Source organism: Pelodiscus sinensis, chromosome 1 (assembly GCF_049634645.1).
Source record: "Pelodiscus sinensis isolate JC-2024 chromosome 1, ASM4963464v1, whole genome shotgun sequence".
Classification (NCBI taxonomy): Eukaryota; Metazoa; Chordata; order Testudines; family Trionychidae; genus Pelodiscus; species Pelodiscus sinensis.
Window position 1 is genome coordinate 46285262 of NC_134711.1, and position 15195 is coordinate 46300456.

The 15195-nt window shown below is 41.1% G+C and overlaps 1 protein-coding gene across 7 annotated transcripts in view; it reads left to right on the forward strand.

Annotated features, from left to right (window-relative positions):
* TFEC (transcription factor EC) overlaps window positions 1-15195 on the forward strand; it is a 189657-nt gene that overhangs the window by 61316 nt on the left and 113146 nt on the right. The window contains exon 1 of one of the 7 annotated variants that reach the window (XM_075929371.1): window positions 205-485. The exons of 4 other annotated variants lie outside the window; for them this stretch is intronic. In XM_075929371.1, coding sequence (XP_075785486.1) covers window positions 456-485 — 30 coding nt within the window. In that variant the 5' untranslated portion in view covers window positions 205-455. Of the gene's footprint in view, window positions 1-204; window positions 486-1300; window positions 1491-15195 lie in introns of those variants that run through there. 2 more of the 7 variants (XM_014573332.3, XM_075929374.1) reach the window with 2 other exon arrangements.

Here is a 15195-nt window from a genome sequence, read left to right on the forward strand (position 1 = left end):
CTATCTGTACCAAATTATATATTTAATATTACTTAAGAAGTCTCCAATATCTTTTTTTATGATACCAAGTTGACAGCAGCTATTATAATAAGGTTCTTACCAGCATATTACCAGCAAATAATAGGATAGAGCCATGCTCTTCCCTCTCTTACTTCCTGTTTTATTCAGTGGGAGTTCCCTTTCCTCCCTACCCACTCTGGTCTTTTGTGATGCAATCAAATCAGCAAGTTCCTCTGAGTAGACTTATTTTTGTTAGACTGAGTGGCCCCTTTGAGAAAAGTAGTTGTGTTCATAAAAAGATCCGTCAATAGACTGACATAGACTAACTGTAGCCTTTTAAGAATATTTTGTTATCTTGGTAACAGTGATCTGAAGCCTTTTGTGTCAAAGTATTTGAAATCTACTTAGTTAATGAATGAGGGGAGCAAACAGAAGTTTGAGAGGCAAATCACCCGATGAAGAAAGAGCAAGAACTAAATCTTGGGGTGAGTGAGCTTGTTTGTCTGTTTCGTTTCTCTTTTGGTTTGCTTAAAATTTACAGTGTGGCCTGTTGGGGATTGTATAGGAACAGGAGGCGGTCACCCACCAGCTGCTAGCAGAGTGTGCTCTAGTAAGACTTGATCCTTTTCTACCTTGACCCTTGATCTTCCTTGTGACTGACTTTCCCTTGGTGTGTTGACAATGGGACGAGAACTGACCTTGGAGAGAAAACTTAATGGGTACAGCAAATGGGTGTTTGAGAGGAAAGAAAAAGAATAAAATGCTTTGAAAAGGCCACATTGTCAGTGTCAACACTGCTTTTGGCTCCTGCACCTATGTCCTGATAGAGACTCTGACCATGGATGCCGCTACCCAGGTTCTGGTGTGGATTTGCAGAGACTGTGGCCTGATTTCTCCATCATAGAAAGCCAGGCATATTCATATCTCAGAGCAACAAAAACATATACCCACATATACTGTTGTGCATACATAGTCTAATAGCCTGGGATCCACAGGGCTACAACAACACTTCATACAGTCTGTATTGTTTGTTAAGCATCAGCAACTGGGCTATCAACAACCATTGTCTCTCTTCCCACAAACAGCCATCTAAGAGTGAGTTAACTCTTTGCACCCATGTAGTGAGAGAGTCCCTACTGCTAAAATCTCTCAGGAAGCAGATTGGAGAGGTAGCTAAACTGTGGAGCATCAGTGCACAGGAGGAATTCATTCAAGATTTGCATATAGACATGTGAATATATGGTTAAGGAAGTAGTCCAACTGGAGAGAAATGCAGTTGCTCCGTGGGGGGGGGGGTGGGGGGGGTAGTGGAGGGAGAGCAGGACTACTTCACAGAAAGGAAGCTGGATGCTGATTACTTCTGGCAGTTGGCAGTACTCCACTCCTGCACCCAGTCTGCCCTCCATTGAGATAAATAGTCTGTATGCTGTGTGGCAATGGGGAGAGAATTTCACAAGGCTGGAAGAGGAGAAAGAGCCATGTACCCCAAGGTAGGAAGGATCTTAACGTAGGGCAATCCAGCAGGGACAAAAGAGGTAATGCAGAGGGGAAATCAGTATTAGCATAGAGGGGTATAGCTTGTTCAGGAAGGACAGGCAGGTCAAAAGGGAAGAAGTTTTGTCTTGTGTATCAAAGTTGCATACACTTGCACTGAAGTTGAGATAGAAGGCGGCGACAGACCTGATGAAAGTCTTTGGGTAAGAATAAAAGATATGGAAAACAAGGGTGATATCCCGGTGGGAACTTCTTAAGGAGAAGAGGCGGGAGAGGGTTTTTTTTTAAATAACTAACAAAATGATGCCCTCGTAGCCAAAAAGACTAACGGCATATTGAGTTGCATTAGTAGAAGCATTTCCAACAGGTCTAGGGAAGTGATTATTCTTCCTGTATTTGGCACTGGTCAGGTCACATCGGCAGTATTGTGTCCAATTCTGGTGCCCCCCCCATTACAGAAAGGATGTGGACACATAGTAAAAAGTCCAGTAGAGGACAACACAAATGATTAGGGGTCTGGAACACATAACTTATGAGGAGGTGCTGAGGGATTTGTGCTTATTTAGTCTACAGAAGAAAGGACGGAGAGGGGATTTGATAGCAGCCTTCAACTATCTGAAGGAAGATTCTTAAGAGGATGGAGAGAGGCTATTCTCAGTGGTGACAGATGACAGAATGAGGAGTAATGGTCTTGAGTTGCAGTGGGGAAGGTCTAGGTTGGGTATTGTGGGAAAATTATTTCACTTGGAGGGTGGTGAAGCACTGAAATTGGTTACCTAGGGAGGTGGTGGGATCTGCATCTAGAGGTTTTAAAGTCCCAGATTAACAAAGCCCTAACTGGGATGGTTTAGTTGGGGGTTGGACTCGATGATCCCCTTAGGTTTCTTCCAACTCTATGATTCTATGACAGACACAGAGCCCTATCTAAGAGGAGAGTTTGAAAAATGGGTTTATTTAATTTGGACAAGGCTGTGGAGAGAGATAACTCTTCAAGTATGTAAAAGGTTGAATTCATAAATAGGAGGGTGATGAAATGTTCTCCTTAACTACTGAGGACAGGACAAGAAATAGTGTTCTTAATTTACATTGAGAGAAATTCAGGTATGACATTAGGAAAAACTTTCCAAATGTAAGAATAATTAACAGTAGAACTAATTACCTAGCGAGGCTGTGGATCTCTGTCATTTGGGGTCTGAAGAAGAGTTTAGATAGGCACCTGTCATGTATGGTCTTGATAATACTTAGTCTTGCCTCAGTGCAGAGCACTGGACTAGGTAGCCTATTGAGCTCTCTTCAAGTCCTATATTTGTACAATTTCTATTTGTAATCTAATACTACCTAATGGTCCTAAGTGAGTTTGGGCCCCATGTTTGCTAAATGCTATAGAATCAGTAAGGCTATGTCTACGCTACAGATAAGATTGAAGCAGCCACAGTCGATCTTCCGGGGTTTGAATTAGCGGATCTAGTGAAGACATGCTAATTTGAACTATGAGGGCTCTCCCGTCAATCCCTGTAGTCCTGCTTCTACAAGGAATAAGGGAAGTCAAAGGGAGAGTGTGCTCCCTTCAACTTCCTGCAGTGTAGATGGCACCAAAATTCAACTAGAGATACTTCGACTTAAGCTATGCAATTAATGTAGCTGAAGTTGCATATCTTAATTCAAACTTATCCCCTAATGTAGACTGTGGGAGTGAGAGACTCCCTGCTCCCAAAGAAATTACAGTCTAAATAGGTAAAATGCACTAGCTGAGGGGTTTCCCAGGGTTCTTGAAGATATGCAAGAAAAAATGGAATCAAAGCTTCAGACACTCAAGAATTGTAGCCAGTTGTAGTTAGCTAGTGCTCAGCTTGGGCTCAGCTGTCAAATCTTTTTGTCCTTTGTCCCTGCCGCTTTCTGGAACCTCAGTCCTGGGCAAGCTCACTGTTCCCCACTGGTGCTGTGCTTACTATCAGAGTCTTCTCTGATTCTAATTACCTTTGGTTCATGGTGCTGGTTGTCCAGCTACAGGGAACTGAGGGAGAGCAGATATCTCAGTCAGAGCTGCAGTACCTGTCTGCCCTAAGTGTATGGGAGAGTCAAATGGAGCACATAGCTCTCCTAGTTAGTGGTGTCCTCTCCTTTTAAGCAAACTTCTCTTTGTAGCCAGCTTCACCTTTTACAGCTCCCCTTTCTCAGGTAGAGCATGCTCTGCATGTGGCCATATTTGTAGCTACATGAATGTGTGGTATTCAGGCTTGCTCTCAGTGGGATGAGTCCATGGCCCATCAAGCCAATTCCACAGGCAGGACAGTATATTTTCCTTCATTTTGGAGAATCTATTTCACAGAAAATCCTACTTGCTATAGGGGGCCAAACACTTGGGAGTCTGCACTATATGAGAATTTATCATTTCTAATTAATCATAGCCACCTTACTAAAGACACAGAAGCTAATAGAACAGCTGCTTTGATTCTACCATATAGACAGATAGATATAGCCTAAATCCATTGCTGTCTGCATGGTATGGCATCCTACTCACAAGTTTGTAAGATCCAAGTACGAGGCAGTTAGAGATGAATCTGTGTAATATGTATTAGCTGTGCTGAAAGCAATTGCTTCTTTGGGACAAGCATAGGTACAGTAACAGCACTCAGGAGCAAAGAACAGACGAATGATCCACCTATTCTGTGTTTGATGGGTGTCTAGTGTCACTTGCTTTGAGGGAGGATGGAAGCCCCAATTCTTCCTGATTCCAACTAATAATCCGTTTAATAACCCATACCATATGAAGTTATCCCAGCTAATGTCACTATGGTTACATTCTTTTATATATAGATATATATCTTGCTAGGCTATTTGTTGAAATAATATCTAGAGGCCCAACATCCCACGAATTAATGATATATTGTATTCACATGTATTTTACGATATTCATTTTAAATAGGTTGCCTTTTAGATTCAGGAGCTCCCTTATTCTTACGTTATGGGAGAGGATAAATAATTGTTCCTGCCTCATCTGCTCTTTCTCATTCATTAATCTGAGCATAGGTTTAGTCTTTTTAACTCCTCCTCACAGGAAGTCCTCTGTCCCACAGTGTGCCTCATCATTTTTTGTTGCCATTCTTCGGACCTTTTTTTATTTTTGCGATGTCTAGTTCTGCACATAGCTCCTGACACCTGTACATTGCTGTTCACCCACTTCTGGCCTATCATTCCCTTACCATGGAGATCACCAAATCTAGAAGATTTGCAAATAACTAGAAGATTTACTTGGTGTTGCTTGGGTCCTTAACTCAATTTTTGTTTTTCTTCATTTAAATCATTGCTCTGGGCAGAGGCTGGGGATGATGAGTTGAATATGCAGGCTTCCCTGGGGACAGAGGACTACCCCATCCCCCTCTCACCACAGTAGTTTGGGGGCAAGTGAGAAGTGCCTCTCCATGGCTGCTTCAGCTCCAGTGGGCACAACCTAGAGAAGGGCTCATGTCCCTTAGCTGGAACAGATCCAGGTTCTCTGCTCCCCGTAATACCTTTCCATAGTGACGAATGCAGAAAACTGTACTTCCCCCCCATTCCCTGATGAAGAGGAACAGCCAGCAATGTTCCCATAAGAATGGGGGGAGCTGTGCCCCCCCATGTCCCCTAAAGAGTACCTGGGAGATGGGTGGCTTGGGTCTGGGGCAGTCTCAGATGGGGAGGGGGCATGGCATGCCCCCAGATAGCTCCTTTCACTTGCTTGGTGGTTCGGTCTCTTTTCTGTATGGTTTTATGCATTCCCAAACTCTCTCAAATATATAATAGATTCTCTAGAGACTTAAAACTGGCACCTCTTTGTTTGACTCATTGCAAAGCACTTTGTGATTCTTTGTATAAAAGGTGATGTACTGTATAGAAGCGAGAGCTGAGCAGGAGAGGAAAAGATTTGATCCAGCCACAAGATGTGCTGCCTTCCACCAGCATATCTCCTGTTCAGAGTCTGTAGTGGTGGGTGGGAAGTCCATCAAGAGTGTTCCACAAACCTTTTTAGCAGAGCATCATGGAGCTGTCTAGTATACACCACAAATGGTGTTGCTAGCCCAGAAGCAGCATGGCCAGGTGTCCAACAGTTGGAATTCAGTCACGCTTTAAAGCTAGACAAGCTGGGTGAGGCAATAGAGCTGTAGAAGAGCTTTGTATAGCTTGAAATCTTGCTTCGTTCACAAACAGAAGTTGGTCCTTACCTCACTCACTTCTCTAACTAATACCCCAGGACCAACAAAATCACAACAGCATTGCAAACGTAATTTAAAGCTGTCCTTCTATAGGAAAGTAGAGAGTGATGGTGCAAACAGTCTGTGCTTCCCTGGCTATGAATCCATCTCCTGAAGTACAGCAGTTTCACTGGTGCAAGGAGGTGCCGTTTCCACCTGCTTATGACAGCGAGGGTAAATGAGCCCTGTGAAATTGCAGATCAGAAGTGTACCAATGATAGGCACTTGGTGTGATAGTCTAGGGAACCAAACAAACTGTATTAGCAGCACATCTAAAAAATACCAACTCAAGCTTTGCACTTACATAAAGAAAGGTGAGTTGAAGGAGCACAGTAGAAAAAAAAACCTTTGAGATTACCATGCTGTTGCTTTGTGGCAACTGAGTTTTCGATGAGACTTGACTTCCAAGCTGTTAAGTAGCATGGGTTGAATTAATAATTATATGAAATATTGAAGGATAATATGAATTATTCTTATTCAAGTGTTTGTTAAACCTGTATAAGAAACCTTTACCATTCACAGTGAATGCATTCCTGGCATGGCCACGAATGGCTCTGGGTCCCCGTGCTCCTGCACCCAGGCACCTGCAAATACATGGAACCACGAAGAGAGATTCCACAAATCATGAGGGTCTCCTGTCATTCTGATCTAATGGATAACCAAAGGCCTTTATAAAGAAAAGGAAGTTACAGTTCGTTTGTGTGATTGATCTTATTTACAGCAAGATCTCTCTCTAGAAAGCTGGTGGTATTCAGCCTAAATTAGCATTTAGTCAAGTGGGTGGCTGAGCTTCAACTAACATTTATAAGGACAAATGCATACAGGCTGTGCTTTGGTGATACCACTTCGTTTTCAGTGCAGTTAGTTGCCGCTTGAGATGCCAGAACTATCACTGGATAAAAAATCAAATGCAGGGAAATAATCTCTTGGTTATTAGGACCCAATGAATAATTGCTTTTTTTTCTAATTTAAATTTTGTGGCAGAATTTTATACTACTTGTGAAAGTGAGAGACTGAGCTCTCCGGCTATATCTAGGCATAATGAAGTAGGGGGGAAATAATCATATTAACAGTGGTTGGTCTTCCTTGTATGACTGCAAACCAGCTCTGACTTTTACAGAAAACACTGAAATTATTAGATGTGTTTAAGATCATTCATCTCTTTAGAAGAGCCAGGATTATTTATTTCCTACTGCATTCATATATTACCATTTTAAAAAATCCATTTTGAACTTCAATCTGTTAGCTATTAAATTTACCTAGAATTCCTTTAATGAATCAGATATGAAGTTGGTCTAACAGTTTAACTGATTCCTTTTTTTATAAGATCTTTCTTGTTTTTGTTAATAACCATAAGCTTGAAAGCATAATTAAGCACTATCCCAAAATGCAGAGACAACTCCAAGTGGTACAAATACAAATGTAAGACTTCATCACCTCTTGTTATGCTCTTCTCAGTCTGCAAGTCAAGTCCAAGCATTATTCCTTTCAAATTTCATTTTGTATATTTGCCATAAAATGTAGTAGTATTAGGGGGCCAGAGATGATCCCAAATGGAGAATTAATTCTCTCCCATTGAGAAGGTGGTCCCTTCAAATCAAGCCTCAGATTACAAGCAAAAGCAGTGTCTGACAGCATGCACTGTACATTGTACAATAGCTGGCCTTTGGATTAATAAAGGAATGCAGTTTTTAAAAGCTGCAAGTCCTTTAACCTTTATAGAGAATGACAATAATATCTAACTGTCTGATTTCTTTTTCTCTTTTTCCTGTTGGAAAAGTGATCTAGATAAACTTTTGTATCCAGGGCTATGTCTAGACTGCAGGCTTCTTTCGAAAGAGGCTCTTTCGAAAGCATCTTTCGAAAGAGCCTCTTTCGAAAGATCGCGTCTAGACTGCAGGCGGATCTTTCGAAAGAGAAATCCGCTTTTTCGAAAGAGAGCACCCAGCGAGTCTGGATGCTCTCTTTCGAAGACGGCCTCTTTACATTGAAGAACGCCTTCTTTCGAAAGAGGAACTTTCGAAAGAAGGCGTTCTTCCTCGTGAAATGAGGTTTACCGCCATCAAAAGAAAAGCCGCATTCTTTCGAAATAATTTCGAAAGAACACGGCTTGAGTCTGGACGCAGGGGAAGTTTTTTCGGGAAAAGGCTACTTTTCCCGAAAAAAACCCTGAGTCTGGACACGGCCCTAGAGTTTTCATGCACTGGTTGTGCCCACGAAAGCTCAAGATACAATCTATGGGTGCATCTAGACTGGCAAGATTTTGTGCAAAAGCGGGTGATTTTGCGCAAAAACTTGCCAGCTGTCTACACTGGCCTCTTGAATTTCTGCAAGAGCACTGATGTTCTAATGTAAGAATTCAGTGCTTCTTGCGCAAATACTTTGACACTCCCACTCAGGGATAAGTCCTCTTGCACAAGAATACTTGCGCAAGAGGGCCAGTGTAGATAGGCACCTTAATTTTTTGCTCAAGAAAGCCTGATGGCTAAAATGGCCATCGGAGCTTTCTTGTGCAAAAGCGCGTCTATACTGGGCATGGATGCTTTTGTGCAAAAGCACTTTTTGCGCAAAAGCATCCGTGCCAATCTAGATGCTTTTTTGCGGAAATACTTTTAACGGAAAAACGTTACCGTTAAAAGTATTTCTGCAAAATCATGCCAGTCTAGACGCAGCCTACATGTTTTGTTAATCTTTAAAGTGCTACTAGACTATTTGTTGTTATTTGGTCAGTAATCTGAGACCACATGCAGTGGTCTGAGACTGTAATTTTGGTGGGAGGTTGAATTGCTGTCCCTTGAAAGGTAGAAATTTGAAACGGAATTTTTTTAATTAAGTCACTAGAGTAGAACTTGGGAAATCTCACCTCTTTTCCTGAGAGTGCTACTTATACTTTGTCCAAACTATGAACACATTACTTAGACTTAATCTCTGCTGGAGAAATGTGATGTGCTAACCACATTTGCTCTCACTAGCATGCCAGTAACAGATCTCATACTCCCATATACAGTTATTTCCAGTGATACACAGATGTTCACATCACTGTTTAGATTAGACTTGTTTTGAATGATGTTAACAATCATGTCCTCCACTGTCCTCGTGCTTTCTGCCAATTCAGCTCCAGGCTGAATATAATGCAATAGCCTGAAAGGTGCAAACATTCTTCCTCTTCAATTTATCCAGCTACATAAATTCTCTATCTAGCTTCTCATCTTCATGACACAAAGTCACATAACTGTTGAAATAGTGATACCTAGCTACTATCTTCTGGCAGAGATCATGGGATTTAAGGGTCAACAGTAAAAAAAAAAAAAAAAAAAAAAAGTCTTGGACAATAGTAATAGGTCAGGCCAGAAAAAAGGTCTTTCTTACAAACAACAACAAACAAAACAAAAAACCCCAAAACCAATAAACAAAACAACAAACAAATATTTTCAATTCACTTTTCCATTTAGTTTGAAGTACTTTACAATGCAGTTGTGGGGTGGGGGGTAGGTTGAGGAGAAGATTGTTATGCCCCTCTCCCTCTTTATAAAAATTGGCTTATAAGAATAGCCGTACTGGTCAGACCAAAGGTCTATCTAGCCCAGTATCCTGCCTTTCAAAAGTGGCCCAAGCCAGGTGCCCCAGAGGAAATGAACAGAACAGGTAATCATCAAGCAATCCCACCCCTGTTACCCATTCCCTGCTTCTACAAACATTGGCTAGGGACACCATTCCTACTTATCCTGGCTAATAGTCATTGATGGACCTAACCTCCATGAATTTATGTAGCCTTTTTGTAAACCCTATTAAACAGCTGGCCTTCACATCCTCTGGCAAGGAGTTTTACAGTTTGACTGTGCCTTGTTGCCCTTTTCTGAACTTTTTCCAATGTTAAGATATCTGATGTTCAAGATGTGGATGTACCATGAATTTATATAGAGGCAACACGATATTCTCTGTTTTATTCTCTACCCCTTTCTAAATTATTCCTAACATTCTGTTTGGTTTTTTTGACTGATGCTGCACATTGCGTGGATGTTTTCAGAGAACTAGCCACAATGACTCCAAAATCTCTCTCTTGAGTGGTAACAGTTAACTTAGGGCACGTCTACACAGCAGCGTTATTTTGAAATAACAGACATTATTCTGAAATTACAAAATGCACATCTAGAGTACAAGCCTTTATTCCAAAATAATGTTGAGCTGGAGGACTTCTTACTCAGACTCCTGTAACCCTCATTTCATGAGCAATAAGGGAAGTTGAAGGAAGCGTAGTGTCTGTGAGGTAATGATATTAAGGGTGATTACCTCACAGACACTAACCTTCCCCTCTCACCTCCCCTCTGTTCTAAAATCTGATTTGTCAATTTTATGTGTGTTCACTTTTTTTTTTTATTGTATCACTTTGGTATATATGGTTGTGTCAATTTTCTTCCACAAATTGATCTGAGGAAGTGGGTCTGGCCCACGAAAACTCATCGCCTAATAAACCATCTTGTTAATCTTTAAAGTGCTGCATATCCTGTCTTTTGTTTCAGCTAGACCAGACTAACACGGCTGCATCTCTATCCCCTTATTTAGTCTTCACTTCCTTCCAATATGGCCATCACTCCCATTCTCCAATTCCCAAGTAGAAGCTATCATACTTATTCAAAAGCTTCATTTACCTCTGACACATTGACACGTCCACTTTCCTGACATCCCCACCCACTATGACCTTCTGAATCCCAAACTGTGCTCAAATCGCCAGTAACCAGTTTCCCTCAGGAAATTGCCACTTACTTTTGTATAGTGAGTAGAACTGTCATCCTGTTGGTCTGACATGACAGTGTTGGGTCGATGAGCTATCAAAAAAAAATCTCTTTCCAGATTCTGGCATTATAGATTCTGCTCATTCCAGATCTCTAGAGCAACTTGCTTCATCTGTCACTCTGGATGAAAAAACAGCATTCCATCATTTCTGCATACTCTAGAGAGTCATCTTTTCCAGGCCAGGGGCCACATGGCTATTGCAAACAAAACACCATTACCTGCTGGTTTGTGTTTCTCATCTCCACATGGAATATGTTTGCTGTAGCTGACTTACCACCGTATTAATTGCTTTTTTGAAGTTCCACGCTAAACCTCTCTTTCTGAGCAAGGACTGAACACAGACTATGTATCTTGGCCTCTGTGTTTTGAGACAAAGACAAGAAATGCCTTGGTACATAGGGGCCAACAATTTTGAGTTATGGAAAACTGATATATTTGGCACAATTCCAAGGGCCTCCCCAAAGCCCTTCAAAAATCTCCCTCAACCCACTGATTCAGGAACCCAGGCAGGAGGTACACAGAGGACATTGAAATTGCAGTAGTGAATAGGAAGAGTGGATGCAGGGTAAAAATGCAGCTCAAACTACATGGTAATGTGGACATATGCAGCACTGATGGTACCCAGTGCTGTGTACTGGCTCGAATACTAGTGTTTCAGTTCTCTAGTGCAGATAGATACATAGCTTTAATTTCTGTGCACCACTTGTAAAATGGGCACATGAATACACATGGGAGTGTTAGAAACCCCTATTAATAAATAAAAATGTGATTAAGCAGGACTGGACACTATTTGAGCATAACGAGTTGTATCACAGTTGCTTGTGAAGAAACCTACTTTGACTAGCAATATCTATTTCAAGGATGTTTAGGCCAAATGGGGAAAAATACTTTTCTAGGTTAATCATAATTCACAAATTGTAAATTGTACCAGTTGTCAAAGGAGAAGAAGAAGAAACCCCAATCATTCTACATTCCACTAACTTTACCCAAGGCTGCATATTTACTTTGAGATTAATTTGGTACATGCAGTGAGTATTTGCCAAGGTTTTTTTTCCTATTTAAATCTTCAGTTCCAAAGCTATGTTTTAATCCTATTACTGCTAATTGAGTGAAGTCTGCAGTCTTTTTCAGTTAGGTGAAGTTCAAGTTGTAATTGGTATCAAAGAAAGGCACAATGCAAGAACTAAATATTAATATTTAACTCTTGCCATTTTATTATTTCCACTTGAAAATCACAGCAGTGGTTAAAAGACCATTTATGAGTTCATAAGGGCAGCGAATTGGGATGAGATTTTCACTTAGGCAGTGAGATTAACAAAAAATTGCTAGCTTTGTAAGAAGTGTAAATTAAATATTATATTGGTGCCCAGTAGCACTGGTTATAGTCAAGGATCTGGCAGTATTCCCATTATGAAGCTGTACCTAGGGGTTAAGTATCCCCATTGTAAAAATTTGCTCGAGGCTAACACTTGGCATATGAGATTCCAGTCTAGGACATATTTTGTTTTAGATACTCAGTTTGGCCTTTTTGAGATAACAGGAAAATTGTGACAATATGGCATCCTGTTTTAGACTCCAGTAGCATTGATTGTGACATTGAAAACAAAGACAAAGGACTATATTCTGATCTCTGATGTTTACATTTGAGCAAATTCATGTTGCTCAAACTTAAGGATTGTTAATTTGCTCAGTCTGTCCATAGGACCTAATCCAAAGACCATTGAAGGCAAGAAGGACTTCCATTGACTTAGGGTATGTCTACACTACCCTCCTAGTTCGAACTAGGAGGGTAATGTAGGCATACCGCACTTGCAAATGAAACCCGGGATTTGAATTTCCCGGGCTTCATTTGCATAAACCGGGCGCCGCCATTTTTAAATCCCAGCTCGTTCGAACCCCGTGCCGCGCGGCTACACGCGGCATGGACTAGGTAGTTCGGACTAGGCTTCCTAGTCCAAACTACCGTTACTCCTTGTTATAATTCTATTTATGTCTTAAACATATCCCAATATCTTATACAGGCCTAAGAGGTCTGTGCCATTTACAGTACATTCATTTGTGTCTAAGGGACCCAATTTTTACAGAATCAAAGATTATAATGATTCATGGCCCAATGGCCTCCTAAAGCTAATGGGAGATTTTCCTGATCAAACGAGTCCTGTGGCACCTTATAGACTAACAGATGTATTGGAGCATAAGCTTTGGTGGGCAAAGACCCACTTCGTCAGATGCATGTAGTGGAAATTTCCAGAGGCAGGTATAAATATGCAGGCCAGAATAAGGCTAGAGATAATGAGGTTAATTCAGTTAGGGAGAGTGGGGCCCATGTCTAGCAGCTGATCTGGAGGTATGAAAAGATCTAGAGTGGAGAAACTGCTTTTGTAGTTGGCTAGCCATTCACAGTCTTTGTTTAATCCTAAAATGATGGTGTCAAATTTGCAGATGAACTGTAGCTCAGCAGTTTCTCGTTGAAGTCTGGTCTTGAAGTTTTTTTGCTGCACGATGGCTACCTTTAAATTTGCTACTGTGTGTCCAGGAAGATTGAAGTGTTCTCCTACAGGTTTTTGTATATTGCTATTCCTAATATCTGATTTGTGTCCATTTATTCTTTTACATAGGGACTGTCCAGTTTGGCTGATGTATATAGCAGAGGGGCATTGCTGGCATATAATGGCGTATATTACATTGGTAGATGTGCAGGTGAATGAACCAGTGATGGTGTGGCGTTAGGTCCTGTGATAGTGTCGCTCGTGTAGATATGTGGACAGAGTTGGCACCAAGGTTTGTTGCAGGGATTGGTTCCTGAGATAGAGTTACTGTGGTACGGTGTATAGTTGCTGGTGAGAATTTACTTCAGGTTGGTGGGTTGTCTGTAGGCGAGGACTGGCCTGCCTCCCAAGGCCTGTGAAAGTGAGGGATCATTGTCCAGGATGGGTTGTAGATCACTGATGATGCATTGGAGAGGTTTTAGCTGAAGACTGTAGGTGATAGCCAGTGGTGTTCTGTTGGTTTCTTTCTTGGGCTTGTCTGGTAGTAGGAGGCTTCTGGGTACATGTCTGGCATCAGGAACTGGAACCAGATGGAAATGGAACCAGTGTGTTTAGATTAAAGATGTTAAGTAGCAAGTAATGATGAATCGTGTACTCTATAGATTTTGTATCAAGTACACGGTTAGTTGATAAGGGGCCACTGTGGCGCTGCAGTTTAAATGTAGTAGAATGTGTAGTGGGCAACCCAGCTCCTATTACATTTAAACTGCAGAGCCACAGTGGGGGTAGGTCTGGGACCTGGCATGTGCCTCTACCTCCCCTTCCTGACTCCCCTCTCCCCCCCGCACCACAGAGATGGTGCTGGGGGACCCACTTTTAAGCCAGCTACCCCCAGCATCTCTATATCCCACTCCCACCCCCAATATAGAGGCAGCAAGGGGAGAGCGGGAAATGAGAGTAGTTGATTCAGCTACCCACTAAGCCTAGGCTTAGCGGGTAGTCGACTAATTGACTACTCTTTTACATCCCTAGTTTAGATAAGTACGAGCCTGTAGCAGTCATTGATGTTACTGTCATTGATGTGTGTGTATATGACAAAGGAGAGCCCAGATTTTTCACGTATTTAAGTTATAAATACTTGACACTATCCTCTCTCTCACACGTCTACTGTTGTGAAAGGCAGTTTGGTACTCTGTACTTAAGGACCTGGACTTACAAACAAGTCTGAATAGTCTGTCCTATATAGGCTATGTAATATCTAAATATACAGGTAAACAAATTCCCTGAACCTGCTCTTCCAACAGAAAAAGCCTAGTGTAACCATTGGGAGTTCTGCATAGAAAAGAATTGCAGGACCAAGTGCAAGTTAAGAATGCAGTGGAATCCTCCTTACTGAGATCCTTGATTTTTGTAATGATAGAAAAAATGAATTTGAAATGGGAGGATTTAGGTCACATGGCAGCTGATAAGCAAGCGTGGAAGACGGTGGTTAGTTCAATGTGCTGAAAAAGCACAGTATGGACTAAAGTCTAAGGTACCATTTCTGATGTGGTTTACATGGATCTTTTGAGTCTGTTTCTTTCCTAATATGCTCCACAAAGTCAGTCTACGTGCTATGCAGAGACCAAATGTCCAATTTAACTCTTTTCTAGGGAGTTGGCTTTGTTATAAAGGGATTTTTAAAAGATCAGCTCAATTCTTTTACCCAGAACTGATGATCCTGGGGTTCTTCTCTACCTGTCTAAATACCTATTCTAAGTACTTTTATAATCCCTCTCACCATAATGTGGAAGTATCATATAAGCTTTGACACATTTGTCTTAATAATTAGAGCAAAGTAAGTTTATTTCAGTAAGTAGTTATTTCACCAAAAATTGTGGCACCAAAACTATTCATAAATTCCTATTTAAAATTAAATAGGAAACGTTAGAACCATTCTAAATATTTCACTTTGACCTTTTATGTATACATATTTAATTTTGAAAATATCACAGTGTTTCATTTCAACAGTTAATTTTACATTTTGAAATGGCATTTTGTTTTCGTGTTTGGCCCAAAACCCACAAAGATGAAAAAAACACTACTAACAATCCAAACTGAAATACAGAACTTGGGGAAAAAATTGTTTTGAGTCAAAGGAAAAGTTGTGGTCAATTCGAAATGAATTTTTTTTCAAAGGTTTTTTT